This window comes from Pipistrellus kuhlii, unplaced genomic scaffold, assembly GCF_014108245.1.
Source record: "Pipistrellus kuhlii isolate mPipKuh1 unplaced genomic scaffold, mPipKuh1.p scaffold_m20_p_8, whole genome shotgun sequence".
Lineage (NCBI taxonomy): Eukaryota > Metazoa > Chordata > Mammalia > Chiroptera > Vespertilionidae > Pipistrellus > Pipistrellus kuhlii.
Window position 1 is genome coordinate 56,154,446 of NW_023425584.1, and position 25,594 is coordinate 56,180,039.

General features: G+C 36.1%; 1 protein-coding gene across 4 annotated transcripts in view; it reads left to right on the forward strand.

Annotated features, from left to right (window-relative positions):
- The window catches only part of FSTL5 (follistatin like 5), a 527,078-nt gene that overhangs the window by 395,074 nt on the left and 106,410 nt on the right, over positions 1-25,594 (forward strand). For all 4 annotated transcript variants that reach the window (XM_036423990.2, XM_036423991.2, XM_036423988.2 and 1 more), the window contains exon 8: positions 1,842-1,962. In XM_036423990.2, coding sequence (XP_036279883.1) covers positions 1,842-1,962 — 121 coding nt within the window. The remainder of the gene's footprint in view (positions 1-1,841; positions 1,963-25,594) is intronic.

Consider the following 25,594-nt stretch of genomic DNA (forward strand, 5'->3'; position numbering starts at 1 on the left):
CGCCATCTTTGAGGTTGTGGTAGTCAACTAACATATTCCCTCCTTATTGACTGTGGTTGCTGCCGTCTTTGTGAGGTTGTGATGGTCAATTAGCATATTCCCTATTTATTAGATAGTATATTTCCCATTGTAAATTGCTCATTCAAATCCTTTACCCATTGTCTTAATAGGATTATTTATGCATTTAATTTCGTGGTTCATTATATATTCCGGATGCAAGAACCATATGAGACATAATTTGAGAATTCTCCCATTCTGTGTGGTAGTTTTCATTTTTATTTACTTATTTGTTTACTTTCATGATAGTGTTCTTTGGGGAGCAAAAGTTTCTATTTTGATGCAGTATAATTGATCTATTTTTCTTTAGTTTGCTGCGCATGGTCATGGAAACCCTTCCTCAGTTGTCTTGGTGGTGAGCTAATGATCAGACAGAGATTTAATTAAATACCTTAGATAAGTAATTCCTCCAGACTTTGCTGAGGTGCTCTACTTCAGTTTATTGACATATGCTGAATGCTCCTAACAGCATTTACAAATCTGCCTTTGTCTTCACAAAGGTCAGTCAGAGATGAGGGATTAGGGATTCTCTAATGTATATTTTCTGGTCATGGGTACAACCCTGCACATTTGTATGTTCTTCTGTATTCCCAGGATTATACTGATCTTTTTAAATCTCCCTGTGGACATCCCATTTGTTTTTTTATTTTATGTTTATGTTGTTGTGGTGGTGCCTGTTGTTATCCATAATTAGTAAGTAGCTACACGTTAGACAACTGTTTTTTTGTGTGTTTCGTTTGTTTGTTTTTTAAAAGGCCTTTTTGGGCAGAGGGTTTCACACAGATGAGGTATTGGAGAAGTTCTAAACTTGTTCTTAGCCCTCAGGTGTTTGATAGGATGATGAGTTAGGAAGCTGGTCAGTCAAGACTTCCAAAGCAGCTGTGGAGAGAGGGATGGCATAAATCCCAGTATTTATGGAGATTCAGCATCTTTTTTTACCCAGGTTTTTTTGTTTTGTTTTATATAAATAATTGACATTCATATATACATAATGGTTTGATTCACATATATTATAAAGTGATTACTACAATTTGTGGTCTGTGGTTTGGTGTGAGCTTTTGCCTATTCCCAGAATTTTAAAAAAGTTGGTTTTAACAAATTTGCCAATACATCCATTGTTTTCATGGAAGAAAAGACTTTCCAGTCTTTACTGTTCCAAAGTTGTTTTTTAGGTTTCATTTTGACAAAGAAGTGAAATTTCCCCCTTTCTTTATTTCAAACTGTTTATGTAATTGTTTCCATAGTTTTGAAATATTATGGTAATCTTTTCTAATATATTGATTGTTCTGAGTTTTAAAAAATCCTGTTTTATCAATATGGCTATAAATTTTATCTATGACCACCCTGTTTAATTTTTTTCTGGTTAAATATATAATTATAGGATATAAAACAAAATGAACAATTATAAGAGTGAATAATGTAATTAAGAGCTCTTGTTTTAGCTACAACTAAGAAAAAACATAGTATATCTTTATTCATTAAAAATGTAAACTGGATTAGAAAAAAGTATGTGGGAATTGGGTTAGTTTACACATAACTTTATATACTTCATATAAATACTAAAAAGCTATGTTTATAAATGAAATTATACTTTTTAAACAAAACATGTCTTACAAAAGTGGTAATTACTGGTCTCCTAGCTTTATATGAGTTTCATGATTATTTTGATAATTAGAAAAATACTTTACTCTCTTTACTTTGCTTCTGAGTACACTTTTTAAAATTGCTTAAAATATATTCAATACAAACAGGTTACTTTTGAAATTTTACTTTTTTATCTATAGGACTTTGGAGATGATGGATCCTTGTATATTACTAAGGTTACCACAACTCACATGGGCAACTACACCTGCTATGCAGATGGCTATGAACAAGTCTATCAGACTCACATCTTCCAAGTGAATGGTAAGAATTGTGATATTGCTATAATTACTTTTTGCTTTTTTAGATAGTCGAGGAGCATTGTTGTTGACTGGAAAATTAAGGCTTAATTTTTTTAAGTATTTGGACTTACTGTTAATGCAAAACTTTTTTCATTTTAAAACAGTGTTTGAGTTGAATAAATACTATAAGCTGTACCACTTTTCTCATGAGGAATCATTGCAAAGTATCTCATTCTAACTAATTTAAAAATTTAAAGCAAAGAAAGTTGAAATTAGCTTTTAAGTTTAAGAATATCAACAAATAAGCAATCATATAAATTTTAGAAACTGAAAAAAAGAAACATTTAAAAATGTAACCAGATCATCTATTTCACTTATCTCAGTAATAATACAGGAAACATTATCTATAGCAAAATTTGTACTCTTAATGGTTAATTTGATAGCTATGAACATTGGCCAACTAAGCTGATATCATTCTTATAATCAAAGCTTTGCTTTCTTTCTGATTTAATTCAAATTTTAGTTATTTAGTTGAATTGGTGATATACAATTGTATGTTTGATTAATACATACTGATTCATTTTTATACTAATAAAATGTAAATTTTAATTCATCCTGTGATTTATAAAATGAAGGCAGAAACTCCCTAGGCTTCTAGACATTAAGGAATAATGATGTCTTAGAGCTCCCTCTTCCCCACTATCAGTCTTAATATTATGAATTAATTAAGAGAAATTCAATACATTAGTCTCCCTTTATCTGCAGAGAATGAACCCCCAGCGTGTGCCTGAAAGCACAGATAGTACTGAACCCTATATATACTATGTTCTTTCCTATATATACCTATGATAAAGTTTGATTTATAAATTAGGAACAGTAAGAGCTTAACAAAGGTAACTATAAATAAAGTAGAACAACTATAACTCTATACTATAGTAAAAGTTATGTTAGTATGGCCATCTGTTTCAGAGTTTTCCTTATTGAAGTCTTTGTATAGGCTCAGTGTTCCCATTAATAGGAACATGTTTTCTATTCGTGCTTTCCACACACAGAATTAGCACATAATTAATGCCTTTCCCATCTTAATTAAGCACTAATTGTGCTCTATGGCTATCACTTTTGTACTTTGAGTTGTGAGCAAAACAAGAAGGAATTTCTTCTGTCTTCACAATTTTACAGCTAGAAGATACTGGATTACTCTAGATTTTAGCAACCTCAGCACACAATTATTTTCTTATTAAATTGAGAACTTTTACCTTTTCACTTCATGGAGGCACTTGCTTCTAGCTTCTCTTTGGCATATCTGAATTGCCAACATCACTACTCTCCTGTTTTGGGGCCATTATTAAGTAAAATAAGTGTGACTTAAAGACAAGCACTTTGATTCCATGACAGGTGATCTGATAACCAAGACAGCTACTAAGTGAGTAATGGTCAGGGAGGGTATACAGTGTGGAGATCTGGATAAAGAGATGATTTATGGTCTGAGCAGGTGTATTGATGCTGTTGGATATTTCATCAAGCTACTCAGAACTATGCGTAGTTAAAATTTATGAGTGGTTTATTTGGGGCATTTTAATTTTCATATTTTCAGACCTCAGTTCACCGCAAGTAACTGGAACTGTGGGAACAAAACTGCAGAGAAGAGAATAACTGCTGCATTAGGAGTGATTGCCTAGGTTGAGCATGGATGCTTTCCCTTTTCCAGGAATAAAAAGATCACTGAACTTGGGAGTAAAATCAGTCTCTTCTATTACCCCCTACTACATGTATTCTACTTCAAAATCCTTGGTATAAATGTTGAAAGATAGGATTTGGGAAAAGGAACAATCATATTACCATTATTGAACATTAGTTGGAGGTGAACAGAGAGAGGGAGCTGCAGTAGTTAGAAAATGATGTGAAGCCAAAAAGAGGAAGTTTTAGAAAATTACAGATGTGGTTCTTTTTTATGCTGGGGTAAATCCCAGCATAAATTCTGGTAAATGTTACTGGACTAGTCCTTTTGCATGTGTGCATCAGAAGACTTGAACAGGAGCTTACAGCAAAGAGAATAAGGGTATATTTATAGGAAGTGGTCCCTGAGATACAGGTGAGCTAATGCTCAAAGAGCTGGCTCCCTGATAGCTTTGAGGGTATGGGTTATATGGGGAGAAACCACTAATCACAGTGACTAAGGGAGTTAGAGTCATGGTCAGAGTTGGGTCACTACTGATTAGTCAGTTGTAGGGTAGGGAATAATTGATCAGTGCGCCTTATCCTGATTGAGGTGCAATCCATGATGTTGCTTTGTCTGGTTTCCTGCTTTTCTGCAGCCGGAGAGGTCAATGGGGGGAAAAGAAGACTTATGTAATACTTTAAACAATAAAGAAGTAAAAAATAGTTTAAAATTAAATAAACAACACAAAACAGTAAAGCACAATTGAAGCCTGGATGTCATCTCTAGTTTGACTGGAAATTTTCCTCTGGAGTCAACAGACCTGAGACTATGTTCCCAAGATAATTTGATGGCAACCAGAACCTCTTTGTCCTGAGGGCTTACTAATTAAGGGAGTGGCTGTAAAGGGAGAAGGAGGCAGGTGGTGAATCAGGGTGCTGGATGTGGCCAGTGTGAATCAAAAGGAAAGAAAAGAGAAAAGGTCATATTTAAGAAATGAAGTTTATGCGCATTGCATAAAAATGAAAAGCAACTCATTTAAGAGAAAAGGGAATAATTGCAGTAGTTGAGTCCTTAAAGAGTTGATGTAATGTAGTTATACCAATGGAAGAATTGGTGTTTGGGAAATGAATAGTTAATCTATTAAAACAGCGAGCAAGACAGACTGAGAACAAGCCCTACGGGTGGGAGCACATGGAATTCATCTTTACATTACTTGGGGTTTTTCCAGTGCAGTCTGGAATACCAACTATTGAAAATGAGGAATTTTTGAGAACATTGGTGGTTTGAGAAAGGGTAATTATATAAAACTAGAAATTCATGCAAGGGCCTCAGCCCTCAGAGCCTTGGCTTCATCCAGATCATTCTGCTGTCCAGTCTAATTAGCATATTAGCTCTTTATTATGTTGGACTAGAGGCCCAGTGCACAAAACTCATGCACAGGGGGATGGGGAAAAGGGGGTGTCCCCTTAGTCCAGCCTGGACCCTCTCCAGTCTGGACCACTTGGGTGGATGTCCAACCGGCAGTTGGACATCCCTATCATAATCCAGGAGCATTAGCTTCTAACTGCTCACCTGCCTGCCTGCCTGATCACCCCTAATTGCCCCCCCCCCCCCGCCAGCCTGGTCACCCCCAAATGACCCTCCTCACTAGACTTGCCACCCCTCACTGCCCCCCCCTGCTGGCCTGGTCACTCTTAACTGTCCCCAATACTGGCCTGGTCACCACAACTGCCCACCTCTGGCCTGGTCACCCTAATTGTCCCGCGTGCCAGCCTGGTTGCCCCTCACTACCCCTCGCTGCCTCTGCATGCTGGTCTGTTCATCCCTAATTGTCCCCAACTGCCAGCCAGGTCTCTCCCAACTGCCCCTTCCCTGACAGCCTGGTTGCTCCTAACTGTCCCCCCACTAGCCTGGTCACCCCTTACTGCCCTGCCTACTTGTCTTGTTTCTCCCAATTGCTCCCCCACTGGTCTGGTTGCCCCAAACTGCCCCCTCTCCCCTCACCAGCCTGGTCACCCTCAACTGCCACCCTGCTGGCATAGTCGCCCCTCACTGCGCCCCTCTACTAGCCTGGTCACTCAATGCAGCCTTGCTAACCCTTCTACTGGCCTGGTCGCCCCATGCAACCTGCTGTTCAGTTGTTACTGTGAGGACGTCATGACCAATTTGCATATTATCCTTTTATTAGTATAAATACTTACCTTTTAGGACAGGGTGGTGATGGAAATAAGCAGTATGTAGTTGTTATGTTGGGCAGATCTTTCAGAGTTCTTGAGAAGATATACATTCAAATGATTTTATTCAGTGTGTTGGCTGTGAATTTACAATCAGAGAAAAAAGTGATTTGAATTTAACCAGCATTTTATTTTTGTCAAATAAGTGACAGAGAGAGACATAGAAAAGAAATTTAATCAAGTTTATAAAGGAAGGATTATAATAAGTGGCCACAGAATTAGTGGTAGGGTAAGGGAAGAAGTGAGACCAAGAGAAATGTGAGATTAAGTAAAGAAAATTATTATAGTTTCCAAATTGGTCAGGTAATAATACAATGTGTTACAAGGGAGAAAAAACACCAATAACTTCACTCAAGGCATTTTCTTAAGGCTTCTGGCAATTTCTGTTTATCAGAACTACTTAAATTTGATTAAGTCTGTATAAAAAATATATGGACCATAAAGTTTTGACAAATGTTTAGGCAGCTCAGCAGTTCTAAATCTATCTTGCCAGTTCTGGCTTTAGCTAAAAAGAAAAAATGAAGTATAAAATAACACTAATTCATCAAATTGAAATATAATTGATTAAAAACTTGTTCTGATGCATTTTTATCAATGAGGAAAGATAATAACTGCATTTTAAGAATAATTTTTAATAGTTAAACCTATTTGAAGGGCCAAAGAACAGTAAAAACATATTGTGTATCAGTGAGAAATTGCTTTTGGCTTCTATAATAGAGACCCCAAATAATAGGAACATTTTGCTACAGTGTGTTTTTATTATGGGGGACCAGGAAACCTTTACTTTGGGGGAAGAGAATGGGAAGGGTTTTTTTTTTATCATTCAGATTGCCTCTTCCTTCTATGGGGATGGTGAGGGTCTACCTGGCAGATTACTTTACTGATGTGTAACCAAAAACTTTTAGACTGACTGATTAAGAGAGGTTGAAAATGCAATTAGATCAGGTATTAAATCTAGGTTTAGTATCATGGGCTTTTATGGTAGCACCAGTGATACCATTTTGGGCCTGTGGTTTTTCTCCTTAACATAACACTTTCTAATAAAATATTTTGAAATAATAGAATTAGCTACAAAATAAAAGCCTTATAAGAGAATTGCTAAACAAGCCATTTCTTCCTTCTTTTGTGAGTTTGTTTATTTCCTTTGGGTTTAAGTTGTTTTATAGTTGACATAACTTCAAACATATGTTTTTATGTATAAATAAGTATAGTAAACTTGAGATCACTCAGAATACTGTTGTAGTTCAATCAGAAAAGAATACTTAGGAATGAACTTTTACAATGGAAAAATACAAAGAAAATGCAAATTAGATAGGCAAATTGCACATTTATGGACCTAATAAATCTCTAAAACTAGTTTAATTCATTTTCCCTTCTCCATCCACTTTTCAGAAAAGGTTAAAAAGACCTTTAGAAAATTAGATTTTCATAGGGAATTTAGCATATTTATCTTAACAATTTGTCAATTAGTAATAAAAATAAAATATATCATTGATTACCATAAAAAGCTCTGAAAATACAAGTTAATGGAATTTGTGAAAAAGTGTTTTTGAAGTGCAGTCTATTTAAATATCCCATGGTGCAAGTCAAATAAAAGTCTATCAAACTGATTTTTTTCAAACAATGCAAAATTAGATCATTGAAATATGAGAGTGATTCTGTGTCCTTGTCAGAAGAAATGTTATGTATAAATCAAAGGTGCTTGACTCTACCAGTGGAATTCATTTCATGCTTTTCTTTTTCTTTTTACATAAAGCAAATTGCCTTTAGATTTTCATCTTATGATACAGAAAGCTTGATATGTTCAGTGTTTACACTACCCTCTGGGCAGAAAGCTTGTCCATATTCACCATGGACCTATTTCTAGTTCATATTGTTTAAGACTTCACACATAATATCATTTTTTTTTTTTTCATGTTAGAAATTTCTATACAAGACTGCTGGTTTTCTAGGGTGCCTATATAGAATATTCCTATTTTTCCCATTTAAAGTTAGAAAGTGTCTTAAATGTAAGGTAATAATGGGCAGCTTCCTTAGCCTCATAGAGTGGAATTTTCTTATCCATTCATAGGCAGGCTGCCCTACTAACCCTGCCAATCTTTCTGTTTCACCAAAGTGGGGTTGGAAATAAAACCTTCCTGCAAACAGTAAGATCCTGAAAGGAGGAAGTGAGAGCCTTCCTTTGTCCTTCTTGGTCATCCTCCCACTGTGAGTTATTAAAGGATAGAAGAGAGAGAAGGATTACTCTGTCTCAGTGATTCTCCAACTGTGGTTTTTGGGCAGCCAGCATCAGCCAGTTGTTTTAAATGCAAATTATCAGGACAGGATGTGCCATCCCTATGGAATCAGAGGCTCTGGGCAAGAGATAGAATAACAAACACTCCTGATGATTTTGACTATAATGTTTGAGAACTGCTGCTCAAACAGTTGTATTGGCCAGAAACATAAGGAGTGGGAGAGTGTGTTTCTTCTGCATATTCTCCAGCTTTATTCTCTTTTGACTTGAAATTAAGTTTATAGTGACCTCAGGGAGTCACTCCTCCTTAGGGGTCAGAGATCAGACATGTCTTAAATCAGTCTTACCCCTCATGAGGTCCTGCAGCAAACAACCTTGACTTCTTTCTCCAAACCCTGCACTGACCACCTCAACTGTGGTGGAGGTCTTTTGACAGCTTGTACTGTAGAAACCAGTCTTTTTGCCATTTTTTTTTAACTCTATTTGAACCAGGAAACTTTGTCAGATGCATTTATGGTAGCTCAAATGTGCCAGGTGTTTAATGCCCTCAAGACAGTCCTTAAGCAAGAAGGGACACAGTCAATGAGTAAGAAGCTCAGCTTTCCACCCATTCTGTGGGCAGATTGTGAGCTGCCTTGTACATGATTCTTCAGAGGGTCTACATTGTGATTGAGCTACTTTTGTTTATAATAATAGCATGCTCATGAATATCATGAATTTCTTTCCTTTCTTGCTTCCTTGCTTCCTCCCTTTCTCCCTCCTCTCTCTCCCTTCCTCCTCTCTCTCTCTCTCTCTCTCTCTCTCTCTCTCTCTCTCTCTCTCTCTCTCTCTCTCTCTCTCTCTCTCTCTCTCTCATTTTTCTTAGCCTTTATCTTACTTTTCCCTCTTTTTAGCCCATGCTTCCTGGGATCACTTCTGAAATCAACTATCTGAACCTAACTAATTTTCTCAGAGCTACTCTTGGGGACACTCCTACTTAGAAAAGGCCTTATCCTAGTTACTATTGCTGCCCTTTTGTAGTCCCCCCTGAGAACTACTGGTGGGCATTATATGTTTGCTCCCAGAAGGCTTTTAAACATGATAGAAAGTACATTAATTTATGAACTCCACGGCCAAAAATACTTTCTCTCTATTATTTCCTATGGTAAATTATGTCCAGTTATCCATTCAGTAGAGCTCTTTAGATCTTCAATTAGATTAAATCATGACAGCCTGAAACTTTAATTATGTAATAGCGAGAGCATAGAGATGCTCAAAATTTAATATGTAATTTATTATATTCCCAGAAATAAAATTTCAAAGATTAAAGTTCAAAATAAATTAGCCCAAAGTAATTAATATCCAAAATTAAATTCTTACAACATAAAATTTAAAGAAAGTCCAAATGGTTTAAAATGAGTATATCCTAAAGAATCAAGTTCTTCTCTGATATCCTTTACAATGAGAGAGGTCCTTGATAAGTTTATTGCTTTGGGACAACTTCACCATATATATGTATGCTGAGCTAATTCTCACTGGACTTAAAGGTGTCATCATGCAGTTTGTTTTCAAATGGTTACATTAGTTCTATATTCATTTATTTCCTAGTATTCTATCTTCTGTTAGGTTGCATAAATTTTAAAATTCTATCATTTTTCTATTGTTGACTTATTAGTTGTACCTGTTTTTAATTTTTATTTTGAAAGTGAAGCTGTAAGGTACTTTTACAATATACAACTTATATCACTATGTCTTATCTCCCCCACCTCTCCCTTTAATGCATGCATATAAGATTAACCAATGGTTGCAAAACATTGGAGGGGTGAGGGTATGTATGGGAGTAGGGTGGGAGGGGCAATGGTAAGATATGTATACATATAATACTATCTAATAAAAGAGTAATATGCAAATTAACCATCACTCTGCTACACCTACCAGCCACACCCACCAGCCAATCATAGTGAATATGCAAATTAACCCCAACCAAGATGGCTGCCACCATAGAGAGTAGGAGGGAGGCTTGGGTTTCCCAGGCAATGGAGGAAACCAAGCTTTACACACGCCCTGGCCGGCCCAGGCCTCTACTCAAGGGTACAAAGTTTCAATTATAGAAGATAAATCTCAAGAAATATGGCAGCAGCCATGGAGCTGAAGAGAGCAGGCTAGGGTTGCCCCCTGTGATGGAGGAAGCCAAGCTTTCCACCTTTCATGGCTGGCCTAGGCCTTCACTCCAGGCTATGAAGTTTTAATTATAGGTGAATAAATCTCAACAGAAATGGCTGCTGCCACAGAGAGTAGAAGGCTTTGCTTTGCTCCAGGCTACAAAATTTCAATTGTAGAAGTTAAATAAATTCCAGATACCAGGCCTCCTCTTGGGATGCCAGAGGGCATGGCTGGCCTACAAACCACCAAAAGCCCCTCGCCCAGACTGCCCCACATCCCAAGGGAACCCCCACCTTGATCTGGGACACCCTTCAGGGCATATCAGCTGGCCCCCACCCATGCACTAGGCCTCTATCTTATCTAATAAAAGAGTAATATGTAGATTGTCCATCACTCCAACACACAAGATCAAGATAGCTGCCACCATGTGGTCAAAGATTCTGCCCCCATGTAGACACAAGATGGCCACCACAAGATGGCCCACAGGAGAGGGCAGTTGGGGGCAATCAAGTCTGCAGAGGAGTGCAATTAGGGGTGACCAGGCTGGCAGAGGAGGGAAGTTGGGGCAGGCTGGCAGGGGAGCAGTTAGGCATCAATCAGGCTGGCAGGGCGGTGGTTAGGGGTAATCAGTCTGGCAGGCAGAAGTGGTTAGGGGCAATCAGGAAGGCAGGCAGGTAAGCAGTTGTGAGCCAGCAGTCCTGGATTGTGAGAGGGATGTTGGACTGCTCTAAATGGGCAGTGGGACATCCTTCAAGGAGTCCCAGATTGGAGAGGGTGCAGGCTGGGCTGAGGGACACACACTCCCTTGCAGGAATTTCTTGCACCAGGCCTCTAGAACCTTAATAAAAGAGAGGGAAAAGTAAACAAACAAACAAAAACATATTACTATGTATCATCAAATATTTCACCAATCTATAAAAATAAAAGTGTAATATACTAATTAGACTGGGCATCCTTCCAGATGAAGCCAGGGTTATGAGGGAAGCCCGGGTCCCAGGTACCAGAGGGAAGTCTATACCAGTAGTTGGAGGAAGGAAGACCTACTTTTGCATGAATTTTGTGCATTGGGCCTCTTGTATAAAATAAAAACATTAAAGTGGCATACTTTGATCTCTCCTTTCCATCTATTATTATAATACCAGAGGCCCAGTGCATGAAATTTATGCATGGGTATGGTGGTCCCCTCAGCCCAGCCTGCACCCTCTCCATTCCGGGGCCACTCAGGGGATGTCTGACTGCTAGTTTAGGCATGATCCTGGGGATTGGGTTTAACCCAGCAGTCGAAAATCCCTCTCACAATCCAGGACCACTAGCTCCTAACTGCTCACCTGCCTCCCTGATCACCCCTTACTGCCCCTCTCCCATAGACTTATCACTCCTAACCACCTCTGCTTGCCGGCCGATAGCTTCAAACTGCCCCCTCTGCAGGCCTGGTCACCTCCAACTGCCCCTCCTGACAGCCTGGTCACCCTCGGTTGCCTCCCCTGCTGGCCTGAACACCCCAACTGCCCCCCATGCTGTTCTGGCCACCCCTTTCTGCCCTCCCCCCCCTCCAACCTGGTTGCCCCACATAGCCTGCTGTTCAATCTTTGGTCATCCCTCACTAACCCTCCTGATGGCCTGGTTGTAGGCAGCCATCTTGTGAGGGCATGAGATTCAATTTTTATATTGCTTCTGTATTATATAGGATTGGTAAACATTTTACTTTTTATGTTTTAAACCCCACAGTCATTGTTTTCCTTTTCCTTTAAAGAGTTAAAAATATCTCATATATTCTTTTTAATAAGTGAACAAGACTTTTAGATTTATCTTTTCTAATCCCCCATCACTCTTTCATATAACTATAAATTTCTTAATTTTTTCTTTAGACTAATAAACATACTTTAACAATGTGAAATTCAGCTCTGCTCCATGTTCTTGCTCAAATCTGCGAATTATTTGTTACCTATTACTATACCTATGAGGTAAAGTATAGAATTTATGACTAGGCTTTTAAAAATTTATAATAATTTCATATTGCTATGTCATCTATGTAACTGGTCTTATTTTCTTGTAACTGTAGAAATTAAGGGGGGGAAATTCCACAAAACACAACAAGATTCCCACCACAGATAGTTCTGGAATCACTTCCCTCAGGCCTGGATATTCCACTGGATCCTTTTTATTTGTTTATCAGACAACAGAAGAGACAAAAAGTGAAGGATTGTGTAGATATTTAGGACAGGCGTTGTGGTAGCAGATGGCATTTTTTACTGCTAACCTGGGCTTGCAATTTGTGCATTCTATAGTGAGTCTGAAGGGGGAAACGCTAGCTCTCAGCTCAGAAAGAGGGGGGAATACACTTAGTGTACACCTCACTTCATCTTGCCACAAGAAAACAATGCTCCTAAGTTTTCTGGGAGAAAGATCAAACCCTGCAATGTCACCTCTCTCAGAAAACATTTAAGGCTATCATGTTGTCCTTGGGAAAAGGCACTTTGAACCTAATGCCACAATGGAATTACTTACATTTGTAAAACTGGTTCCATAGGGATTCCAGCAGCATTGTTCCAGATGGCACGTATACTTTTGCTGATTCTGAAACTGAAATTGAGATTAGTGTTTCTGAAAACGGTGCCTGCAGGGAACTAGCAAAGACCCAAACCTCACTGTGAGCTCCACAGTTATCATTTTCTCAGTTTAGAAAGTTCCTAGACCTTGTGCTATATTTATTTCTGCTATTCCATCCCCTGCTTCTATAGTACTCTTTTTTTTTTTTTTTTTTTAGTTGTTCCATTATTTCTTTCAGGAGGGTTCAGGCATTTTAATCATCTCTTTTTTGCACTCTTTCCTTTAGTTTTGATAGGGCAGTCTACTGAAATCATTGTCTTCCTTCTTTTTATTGCTCTCTGCTTTCTGGTCCAAATATTTTTATTTTTGAGTTTTTCTCTACATATTGTCTTGTGGGGTATGCCCTGGTGAGAGATTTGACAATATTGCATTTGCTCTGCCAAAAATACTCACAGTTCAAGCAAATATTCCCCACCTTGTTTTTACTGATTCGAGTAATCCCACCCAAGGGCTGTCTTTACATTAGAACAATATCTAACCTACGGCCATACATGATCCATCATTATTGTGCCTGGATTTCTTTTAGTATGTTTCATCTTGGCAGTGATGTCCCTGAGTCTTAATTCTATAGATTTTCTGGCCACGTGCCCTTAGGTAATAGAGGATAGCTCCATGGCCATCAAAATTACTGTCACTTTGAAATACATCCAGGGATGCCATGAGAACTCCATATTGTTCTTTCTAACACATTGTTTCCCACAATCTGTGTACACACTTGAAAGAGGCCTAGAAAATATAAGTCTTACTTTTGTGTATCCGAGAATTTATGAGGTCAGATCATAAATTTAACACCCTGTAGTGGCTCCCTGCAGACTAATCGCCTGTCTTTGGGGTGCCCTTCAAAACAAACCATAAAATGTTCTGATTTTGCAGTAACTTCTTATCCTCTTATTATCTTCCTTCCAAACTCTGCTCCGGTTCCACTAAATGCTCACCCCCTTGTTGTCCTTAAATATGATAAGCGTCCACAGTTGGTATTCCCTCTGCCTGGAAAGGCTTCCCAGATTTCCATAATGCTCTTTCAACCTCTTTCAACTCTGTTGTTAAATGTCACTTTCTCAGTGAAGCCCATCCAGTCTACACAGTTAAAATTAAACCCCGTCCCCACCTTTCGCACTTGAGGCCTCTCTCAACTTTATCCATAGCCCTGTTACCCCCTATCAAGTTGCACATACTATTTACATTGTTTCCCCCCTCCTATTTTAACATCTTTGATAAGGGATATTTTCTACAACACATGACTATAAAATACAATGCATTTTATTAAACTGGTAGTATTTGTTTCCTTAGTTAGTGATATATAAATAATAGCATCTCAGGTTTCATTAAATAAGGTTCGTTACTTATTTTAGATGTTTAACTTTATTTTCATCTTCTTTCACTAGAAGAGATCCCTTTTCCTTTTCTCTCTCCCTCCACTCCTCTCTCTCACTATCTCCTGCTCTCTTTCTCACCACCCCTCCCGCTCTCTCTCTGTCGCTCTCTGTCTCTCTGCTTTTAGCTGCCTAGTACAGTGCTTTACACATAGTTCTGACTCAATAAGTATTTGCAGAAACAATGCACATTAAAGATGACTAAATGCCCTAACCTGTTTGGCATCCCTGGATAGAGCGTCAGCCTGTGGACTGAAGGGTCCCAGGTTTGATTCCCATCAAGGGCATGTACCTTGGTTGTGGGCATATCTCCAGTAGTGGGCGTGCAGGAGGCAGCTAATCAATGTTTCTCCCTCATTGATGTTTCTAACTTTCTAGCTCTCTCCCTTCCTCTCTGTAAAAAATAAATAAAATATATTTTAAACAAATAAAAAATAATAAAAGATGACTAAATGTTTCTCATTAGTTCTTGGTTCAGGATTCCATTGCAGAATCACTGTAGTCTACTATTTGAGATTTTCCCTCTCTCTGCTTCTGTCAGGTTGCTGGGGATTGTCTGTGGTTTTATTAAATAGGCAACTAAGATATTTACTCATTTTTAAAATATATATTTTACTGATTTTTTTACAGAGAGGGATAGAGAGTTAGAAACATCAATGAGACAGAAATCCAATAAGATATAGGTCTTGCAAGTGAACTTTTGAAAATAGGGGATAATTGTACTTGTTAATACATAGCAGTGGGCTAGTGCTCAGACAGCCTTTGAACAATCCCCACTTTATAGAAAATTAGTTCTGTGAGACTCTCTTTGGTAACTAATGGTAGTTAATGGAATTCTGGGAGTCAGTTTGGTACTTCCTACCTAGAACTACTACTAATACCTTAAAGCCATAATCTATCCTTAGTGCTTTGTAACACTAATGGAAATTGGTTGCCTGTGCATTAGGGAAAAAAACAAAACACACACACACACACACACACACACACACACACACACAAAAGTGCTGCCCATAAACCTGGGTAAAAAAAAAAAAAATAGTAAAAGCCACTTACTGATACCTCACAAAGAGCCTATCCCTGTTTTAGCCTTGATTAAAATACCAAACTAAAATATACCAGTATGATTCAAAGTTCAGATATGACAGTTCACACACAGGATGACCTGCTTCCCAAAGTTTGCATTTGTTAGTCACAGCTCTGTCTGCATAAACAGAACTATTCACTTATGAGGGAATATGTCACCCAATGAGATAAAATCGAATTAGTTCACTTTTATTAAATCTTAAAGCCCTGAAACTACATGCTGAGGCTGTAGCATATAGAAGCCAACTGTGTTACTATTTTTAAAAAACTAGCTCTGAGACACATACCATCAGGTCTGAATTACCTACTGGATCCACTTCAAAAGTTCTAATTTCTCCTAGTGTTCATGTGTCACTTTTTGTGAATTTCCCAAGGTTTCCTAAAGCAGTAGATTTTGGGCATTTAGGAGATCAGTAAAAAACAACACTCTTTTGTAATCTTCAGAACTAATTTAGAGAAAGAAGCAGTAGAGTCTTATAAAGAATAAAATATCATATGCATACAGAAAAGCTACCTAGAGAATGTGGTTGAAGTAAAAAGGCAATTATTTAATTGTCATGAGTTAATTTACCCACCAAGTCATGAACATTACTATAGACCTTAGTACACAGAAGCAGAGCCAATACCATTGATTTTGCCAAGAGAGCTGAAGAGAATGCATAGTTTTTACAGGTGGACCCAAGATATAAGAAGTGATGAGTAAAATAAGCTCACTCTTTCTTAAAAAGTACAATATAGACACTTCGTTTCCTCTCTTGCATATATATATATATATATATATATATATATATATATTAATACATATGTATATGTATATGTACACACACACACACACACACACACATATATATATATATACATATATATATATTTTTTTTTTTTTAAGGCATCAAATATGAGTCTTTAACCCCCCACCCCATTGCCGCCCCCCCCCATGCCCTCACTCCCCTGGTGTCTGTGTCCATTGGTTAGGCTTATATGCATGCATACAATTCCTTTGGTTTATCTCTCCCCCTTACCTCTGAGGTTTGAAGGTTGCATTGATGCTTCTCTGTCTCTGGATCTGTTTTTTTGTACATCAGTTTGTGTTGTTTATTATACTTCATAAATGAGTGAGATCATGTGATATTTATCTTTCTCTCACTGGCTTATTCCACTTAGCATCATGCTCCCCAGTTCCATCCATGCTGTTGCAAATGGTAAGAATTCCTTCTTTTTTACCACAGCATAGATTTCCATTGTGTAGACGTACCACAGTTTTTTAATCCACTCATCAGCTGATGGGTACTTAGGCTGTTTCCAAATCTTATCTATGGTAAATTGTGCTGCTATGAACGTAGGGGTGCATATATTCTTTCTGATTGGTATTTCTAATTTCTTGGGATATATTCCTATAGATGGGATCACTGGATCAAATGGGAGATCCATTTTTAGGTTTTTGAGGAAACACCATACTGTTATCCACAGTGGCTGCACCAGTCTGCATTCCCACCAGCAGTGCATGAGGGTTCCTTTGTCTCCACATCCTAGCCAGCACTTGTCCTTTGTTGATTTGTTGATGATAGCCATTCTGACAGGTGTGAGATAGTACTTCATTGTTTTGATTTGCATCTCTCAGATGATTAATGACTTTGAGCATGTTTTCTTATATCTCTTGGCCTTGCTAATGCCCTCTTTCAAAAAGTATTTATTTAGGTCCCTTGCCCATTTTTTGATTGTGTTATTTATCTTAATTTTGTTAAATTGTATGAGTTCTTTGTAAATGTTGGAAATTGAACACTTATTGGTGATATCACTGGCAAATATGTTCTTCCATGCGGTGGACTTCCTTATTGTTTTGTTGATGATTTCATTCGCTGTACGTAGCTTTTTATTTTGATGTAGTCCCATTTTTTTTTTCTCTTTAGTTTCCATTGCCCTAGGAGCTGTATCAAGTAAGATATTGCTTCAACATATGTCTGAGATTTTGCTGCCTGTGGATTCCTTTAATATTTTTTTAGGTTTCCCGACTTACATTTTAAGTCCTTTAACCTTTGGGCTGGGGAGAGATCAAGTCTTCCAATATGATTTAAAGAGGTTTTGTTAGAAGCAAAACTCTTCAGTAGATGACTCATTCTCAGATACTACTAATCTGTATTCACCTACAGTTGGCTCATTCAGTCAGAATTCTTTTATGGTATAAGTGAACATACTTTTGTGGGTTAGTGAATATACTGAATCCTATTTTTTTAATATTAAAGAATCATTTTTCTTCATAAAATTATGATCTTATTTTATGTATACTCATTTAATTAGTATGACTTATTTTACAGGACTAGTTTACACAGGTTGATGGGAGTGGTATTTCACAGATTACTTCTGTATATACAAGTACTGGGTAATGTTACAAAACACTCATGAGGTGGTCAGCACTTAAAGAACAGTATAATGGCTAATTAATGTAATGACACTTGTATAACAAGAGAGTCGAAGGAAGGTTAATGTGATAATGAGGCTTATTTGATCTTAAAGATTTAGCATGAGGGCACTCTCAAGATAGCTTAATTAGATTTTAAGCACCTTTTGCAATTTGCATGTGTACTTGTTAATCCATATGTTCTTAAAATAAATTTTACTTCATTTAAATTAATGCATTTCCCTAATCTCTTTTCCTGTGCCATATTAGTGTTACTGGTGATGGTGTTTTCTTGAATTTTTCATTTGATGTGTGTTATTTCTGATTACTTCTTCCATATTATGCTTAACTTGTAGTTTAATACAAAAGAGTAAAGCATTTAAATTGTAAAATATTATGTGAGGCATTATGACAAGTCATGACTGGACACATTCACTAATCTTTATATCATTTAGTACACTTTAGCAGCATACAGTATATCAGTGAATTTGATTTCATTTTTGATACCTGTGTCATTTTTAAACTTGACCAACTAGAAAGAAAATTTTAGAAATTAATTTAACAATGACACTAACATTATTTCTAGCTCTAACAGAGTTCTGTTTCCCAGAGCCCTGGAAAAAATACTTGGCACAATCTGTTTTTTGGATTTTATGGGTTCTCCAAATGAATACTTTTTTATGCTTTTCTCATATTTATGATAGATTAATCATAAATTGTGTACAACTTTTACCTCCCATGTCTTATTTATTTTTAGTGCAGTTTATACTTAGAGCACACATTAATTTTTAAAGGTCTCAAGGCATGAGTACTGACATGGTTGGGTATCTTTTTCTCTGGCCTATTTAGGTCAGATCCATGTTCTAAGACTCAATTCATTTTCCATGTTTTACATGAAGTTATTAATAAACACTGTGCCTCACAGTAACCTCTTCCACCTCAGGCATCCTGAATCACAACATTTTTTTAATTAAAAGTAATTACTTTGATTTTATACCACTTTTATTTTAAGTTTTTAATGCATATAGAGCTTTGTAATTAGATATCCAAAGACCAAGGGTCATATTTCATTCTAGCTAGCATTCTCTACAGGCTTAGTTTTGTATTTTTTGAAATAGAAAGTAGTAAACAAAACTTTATTCACCTATTCTGTTTATTGAGCTGGGATATTTTTTAACATGCTAAAATAAATAATCAACTAAACGTTATGTAGATGATTGAGAGCTGGTCACTCTACATGCATCCATGTTATTTATATCTCAAGAGACAATCCCCTCTAAAATTAGCACTTGGGCTAATCTTTCAGCAGGTTAAGTCATTAATTAAATGTTCTGGCATCATACTAGTCAACAAAGACATGCTTTCAACCCATACAGCCTTTTGAAATTTGAGGTGTCAGACAATTCCAAAAAGTTGTGTGGGAAGTGCAAAATAAAAACTATTCCAAAAAGGACTAGGGAAACATCCATAGCTTGCTTCAACTTTCTGTGAATATTAGGATTGTCACTCATGTATTAATAGATAAATAACTATAGATGAAAGCCAGGGGAAAAAATATGGTTGGGAAAGTAGCATTTTCCCCCCCTCAAAAACCTACATATGGATTTATTTCAATTTACTTACTGAGAATACATTAAATACAAAGGTGTTTTAATTTAGTTGAGATTATTAGGCAATAATACTTCTAAAAATTTAATGCCAATACTCTATATTGATCCACTGCTATAAGATGTTACAATTATTGCTAACTATGATATGATTATTTACAAAAGAGAGAGAGAGAGAGAGAGAGAGAGAGAGAGAGAGAGAGAGAGAGAGAGAGAGAAAAATCAGTTTGGATAAGAAGACATTATTTTATTGTTAGTAATGGTCTGAGAATCTTCTTTGTTTTGGCTCCACATTTCCACGTCACACAAATTAGTTTAAATTTTTATTGATTTCAGAGAGGAAGAGAGAGGGAGAGAGAGATAGAAACATCAATGATGAGAGATAATCATTGATCGGCTGCCTCCTGCACACCTCCTTCTGAGGATTGAGCCCGAAACTCGGACATCTTGACTGGATGATTCTCTTGACTGGAATCAAACCTGGGTCATTTCAGTTGGCAGGCTGATGCTCTATCCACTGAACAACACCAGCTAGGGTCACAAATTAGTTTAAATAAGCTTGCCAGATTATGTGAGTAAGAGGTTGTTATATGCTGGCTTCTATATTAGTGACTTGGGAGTATGTTTCATGACAGAATTCAGATAATTGTGTCTGTCATGTTGCAGAATACAAAGTTAGGAATAAGATTAACAATAAAAAATATATTATTTTGACTATTAGTAGTGCTCTATCACTATTAATAGATAATTTATGTTATTAAATTTTGAGTTTCCTAAAACTTATTTTTTAAAATTTGAGACCACTACTTTTAAAACAAACAAGTAATATGCAAGCAGAACACCCAGTGTTAGTAGCACCCCCTTGACTAAATAGTCATCTTCCTCATTAACTCTACTCTGAGTCATAATCTCTTAATAATAATATAGAAAGGTTTCTTAGAAAATATTTGGAAAATTTTGTGGATGATTATAAACTATATAGTAATTATCATATATTGCAATTTTAGTATCACTTTTGAAAGTGAATATTTTAAAGTAACCTTATCATGTCAAAGAAATAATAAATTGTTTATAGAAAGTCAGTGTTTTAGAAGGAAGGAACATATATTATTTAGTGAATTGATACAGTGTAGCAAACAATATGGTAAATAGTAGTGCCATCTATTGATGAGACTGAAAACTACAGTTTCATATTAAGAATTTTAAGACTTTTACACTTATAAGAATACCAAAACATTACACTTATAGGAATACTTTACTAAAACATTCCTTATTTTGTGATTATTCTAAATTATTATTATGTCACATTAAATACTGTAACTGTGTTAAAATATGTATTGGTATATATGTGCATATGAATGTGTGCATATGTATATATCAATAATTTGATATTTCTAATGATAAGTATTGGTCATTATTTTTAATTTACTTATGCTGACTGTCATTCACTTTAAATGATAATAAATTTAATTACTAAAAGAAATTAAATTTAATATTAAATGCTTTCTGCCAAAAAATAAACAATAAATATTTATATGGTAAGATAGATCATTGTACCATTTTTAAATTATATTTAATAGAATTCTATTTTAATATAAAGATAATGCTTTAACATAAAAAGTTTGCATATTTACTCTTTAGCATACTACTATTACTATTTTAATATTCCTCATTTTCTTTTTTATTTTGGTTCAGTTATCCTATATAATAAAGATATAATATGCAAATGGTCATCATACAGTGAAGCTTATCAAACCAACCTTGTAACAACCAGATCACTGATCAGCAGGAGAGTGGGGCAGCAAGCTACTGGCTACCAGCGGGCAGAGGAAAGCTACAGGAGGGGGCAGAGCAGCAAGCTATAAGGAGGGGCAGGGGCATAGAGTGAGCTACAAGAGGGTGGGGCAGCTGTCAGAGAGCTACTGGAGGGCAGCAGTGAGCTACTGGCTCATGGATTCATGTGCAGGGCTACTAGTATATAATAATAGATTACTACTTGCAAATTGTATTGCCTATTTTCAATAAGTGTAAATTATATATTTGTTTCTTAGATTCCACATATAAGTGAATTAACACTTGTAACCCATGTAATTTTAACCAATATTACCCCAATAAATTTAATAATATTTAAAGAATACATTATACCTTTAAATTTTCCAAATTTGTTTATAGTTACCTAGCTAGTGCAATCCATATGCTGTCTGGTGACATTGTCATGGTGATATTAAATAATTTAGGGGAGTTATATTATAACTGAAAGCAGTGGTGGAATCCATTGACCTCCAGGGCATGATCAAATTATATGTTGCAGGTGACAGGTACCAGAGCATTAACAGAAAGATAAGTACAGACCAAATAAAGGGCATTTTATTTTCAATTAGTTTGGATATTATTCTGAAAATAAAAGGGGGTGGTGTAACAGAGGACCTTGAGTAGATGAGATGCAACATCCTACTTTCAATTAAACATATTTTTGTACTGATGTGGACAATAGATTTGCGCAGGGCTGTGGGGCAATGTCCAGTTAATTGACTTCTGAATTATCAAAGGCTAGAAATAGTGAATGTTTTAAGTTTAGGGTATATTTAAGATTAGTTAAAAACCTAAGTTTAAGGTAAAAAAAAAAGGAGATAAAATTGAGGAAAATCAAAGTGGAAATTGGATGGTAAACTAGATTGTAATCTAATATGAAATACAATTGTGTTAAAATAAATTAAATATTATTACTTTACTAGAGGCCCAGTGCATGAAATTTGTACACTGGAGGGGTATCCCTCAGCCCAGCCTGCACCCTCTCCAATCTCGGATCCATGATCAGGCCTAAACCTGCAGACAGACATCCCTTTCACAATCTGGGATTGCTGGCTCCTAAACCACTCATCTGCCTGGATGCCGGATTGCCCCTAACTGCTTCCCTGCCAGCATAATTGACACCTAAAACCTCCCCTGCTGGTCCAACTACCCCCAACTGCCTCTCCTAAAGGACTAGTCCCCCCAACTGCCCTCTCCTGAAGGCCTGATCTCCCCAACTGCCTTCCCCTGTAGGCTTGGTTGCCCCCAACTTCCCTCCCCTGCTGGCCATTTTGTGATTAGGGGAAGCCATCTTGTGGTGGCCATGTTATGATGATGTGTGGGCTGCAATCTTGTGACAATGTGGGGGCAGCCATCTTGTGGCAACTATCTTGTGATGACATGGGAGTGGCCATCTTGTGATGAGATGGGGACAGCCATCTTGTGAAGATGTGTGTGTGGCCATCTTATGGTGACCATCTTGTGGCAATGTGGGGGTGAGCAACTTGTGATGATGTGGGGGCATCCATCTTGTGGTGGCCCTCTTGTAACAAAGTGGGGGTGGCCATCTTGTGACAACATGGAGGTGGTCCTCTTGTGACAAAGTGGGGGCAGCCATCTGTGATGCAAAAGTATGAGGGTCAATTTGCATATTACCCCTTTATTATATAGGATAGGATTATTTAGGAAATATTTATACAACTGTGGGTAGCAGTATATTTCTTTAGCAAGACAAGAAATCTAGTAGTAATGAAATAGATGTTTGAAAGGTTATATTAAATACAAATATTCTTTATTATAATTATTCAAAATACATATGGTACATAGAAAATATATATTCTACAAATAAGGAATGAAGAATCATTACACATGTTTTAGTTGAATAAGTGTTCATAGTTATTTACAAGAAAAAATTGGTAAAGGCTATAAACAGGCCATTCATGGAAGAAATCAAAATGTATAATGAGCCTAGCCACTGTCTCAGTGGTTGAGCATCAACCTATTGAGGTCAAAGTTTGATTCTTGGTTAGGCCACATGCCTGGTTTTCAAGATCGATTCCCAGTAGGGAGCATGCAGGAAGCAGGGACCAATGATTCTCTCTCTCCCTCTCCCTTCCTCTCTGAAATCAATAAAAATATATTTTTAATTTTTTTAGAAATGACTGAGTGTATAAAAACATACTCATATAGCAGTCTATGAAATTCAATTTAATATAAAATGGGAAATCATTTGCTAAAGTAAAATGTTTAGTAACATCTAATTTGGTGAGTTGGTGGAAAATTGACTTTTTCTTAATTTTGAGAGACGAAATTTTTACAAAATGTTAGCAGAACAATAAAGCATTATCTATCCAATTTTAAAGGTAAGTAATATTTAATGTATCAGTTCATTTAATGGATTCTCGTGTTTTTGTTTTTTATAATAGATTTAGAAAAACAACATTTGTATTATTACCCTGAATGCCTTTGTTGTGCTTTCTTTTGTGTTTACAGAGAGCATTCCTGAAAATGATGGTGTGTGAGACTTCTTCATTGAGGTTTAGAAGAGTCACAGACTTTAAGGATCAGCAGAATAGATTTAAGTTATAGTAGGATGAACTGCTGTCCCTTTCGAAAGAGCTTAAAAAGTTGTTAGTTTTTATAATGCTACAAGATAAATAAGAGACCACATTTTTAAAAAATTCACAAAAGTTTAGGACCCTAAGAATGTTTTTGGTGTTAATTTATATTTTTGCCTCCAACATTTGTTGCATCCTCTATACTTTTATGAAGGCTGCATAATGTGATCAGAGAGCTTTGTAATATTGACAAGAGACAGTGGGAAAGTCATGAATATAAAACGACTGCTTTGGGACAAAGTTAAAAAGAAATTGATGGCTTTAATAATGTCAGAGACAAAAGGCATTGGGCAAGCTCTGTAGCATTTAAAATATTTATTAAACCCAGTCTGTAATTTTTCAGAGGAAAGTTGCTTAAATTGACAAAGGAATCATAATACAAACAGAACAATCCAGATGCCACTGTGAGCCAGCACTACTTCAGACACATTTATATTCTTACCCGCAAGCTTTCTTAGAACCTTTTTTCACAGTTGCAGCTGTGTGAATAATTTGTGGAAGAGCAATGATAGACTCTTTCAAAAGAAGGCAAGATAATGGCATCAAGAAAAGGGGGGAAAATAGTTGTTTACATACCAGTGACCTGCTCATTCACCTTAAATGCATTTTTGTTTTCATTTAGAAGGAAGTTGTGTTGGGTCAGTGATCTCTGCCTCCTGCCTCTAAAATTGGGCTTTTAAAGTGTCCAGATTATGCTGTTTCAATACCTTCTGGCAATAGTGCAGGGATTTCTAAAAACAGATAACAGAATTAAAGTTGAAAAATATGAAAAAAAACAGCAGGGTTTAGTATTATAGAAATCTATTTTTTCTATTTGATGCCTTCTAATATTTGATTAGAAGGATTATTGGATTTAAATCATTCTATTAGATTCACCCTAATATTGAGAAAAGCACCAGTTTATTATATTTCAATAAATTTATTATAGACTTTCAAGAAATATAAACATCAACCTATTTATTATAGGTTTTTATACCTATCTATTATTATTATTATTATTATTATTATTAAATAGTTCTTGGTTTTGAACTGAGAGATACTTACAACTGATTCCATATAAACCCCAAAGTTTGCAGAAAGAAAAACCTAAGAAAATATAATTATACTAATTATACTTTATTTTCTTTAGCTTATCTATTTTTAGGTTTCTCAATTTAATATTTTTAGTATTAGAACTCCATTTCTGTTTCTTACTTCTACAGCTAATATAAGAGCATTAGCCTTATGTATATACTCTCAGAGCAACTAGTCCTCCATATATAGCATCATATTATTTACAGCTTATGATCTATAATCTGTTAGATAAATTGAATACAATTGTATTATATTAAATTTAGCCACCTGTGCATTTCTAAAAAAACAAACAAACAAAAACACTGGGTAATAGAAAACAGGTAGCTCAGCTTCCTTAAGAAGTTTCATCTATTTGATATGAATTATTAATACCTTTCCAAAATACTATAAATGCACTGATTATTTATTTGATCTTTATATTTTTAAATATAATTTTTCAAGGATCTCAAATATACCTTATTTGTTACTGCTAAAAACCTAACTCAGAATTTATATTAGATTCTAAGTATATACTTGTACGGGGACATTTATTTTATAATGTGTAACACATAAGGCGATTTCAACCAAGAATACATTTTTCCAGTTTTCCATTTGGCTAATTTCAAAACCCAAACGGAGCAATCACACAACAGGTTAATATGTAAAAGAGAGCATATGAGACAGAGAGAAAACGTCACCAGCACAATGTGCTACATTCAGAGGTTGCTTAATAAATATTTGTAAATTGTTATTTTAAAATTCAAAATAAATCAATTTTTTAATTTTTCTTAAATTTTATTTTGAATACAATTAATATATTTACATCTTGTATTCTGTCTAAGTGATAGAAAC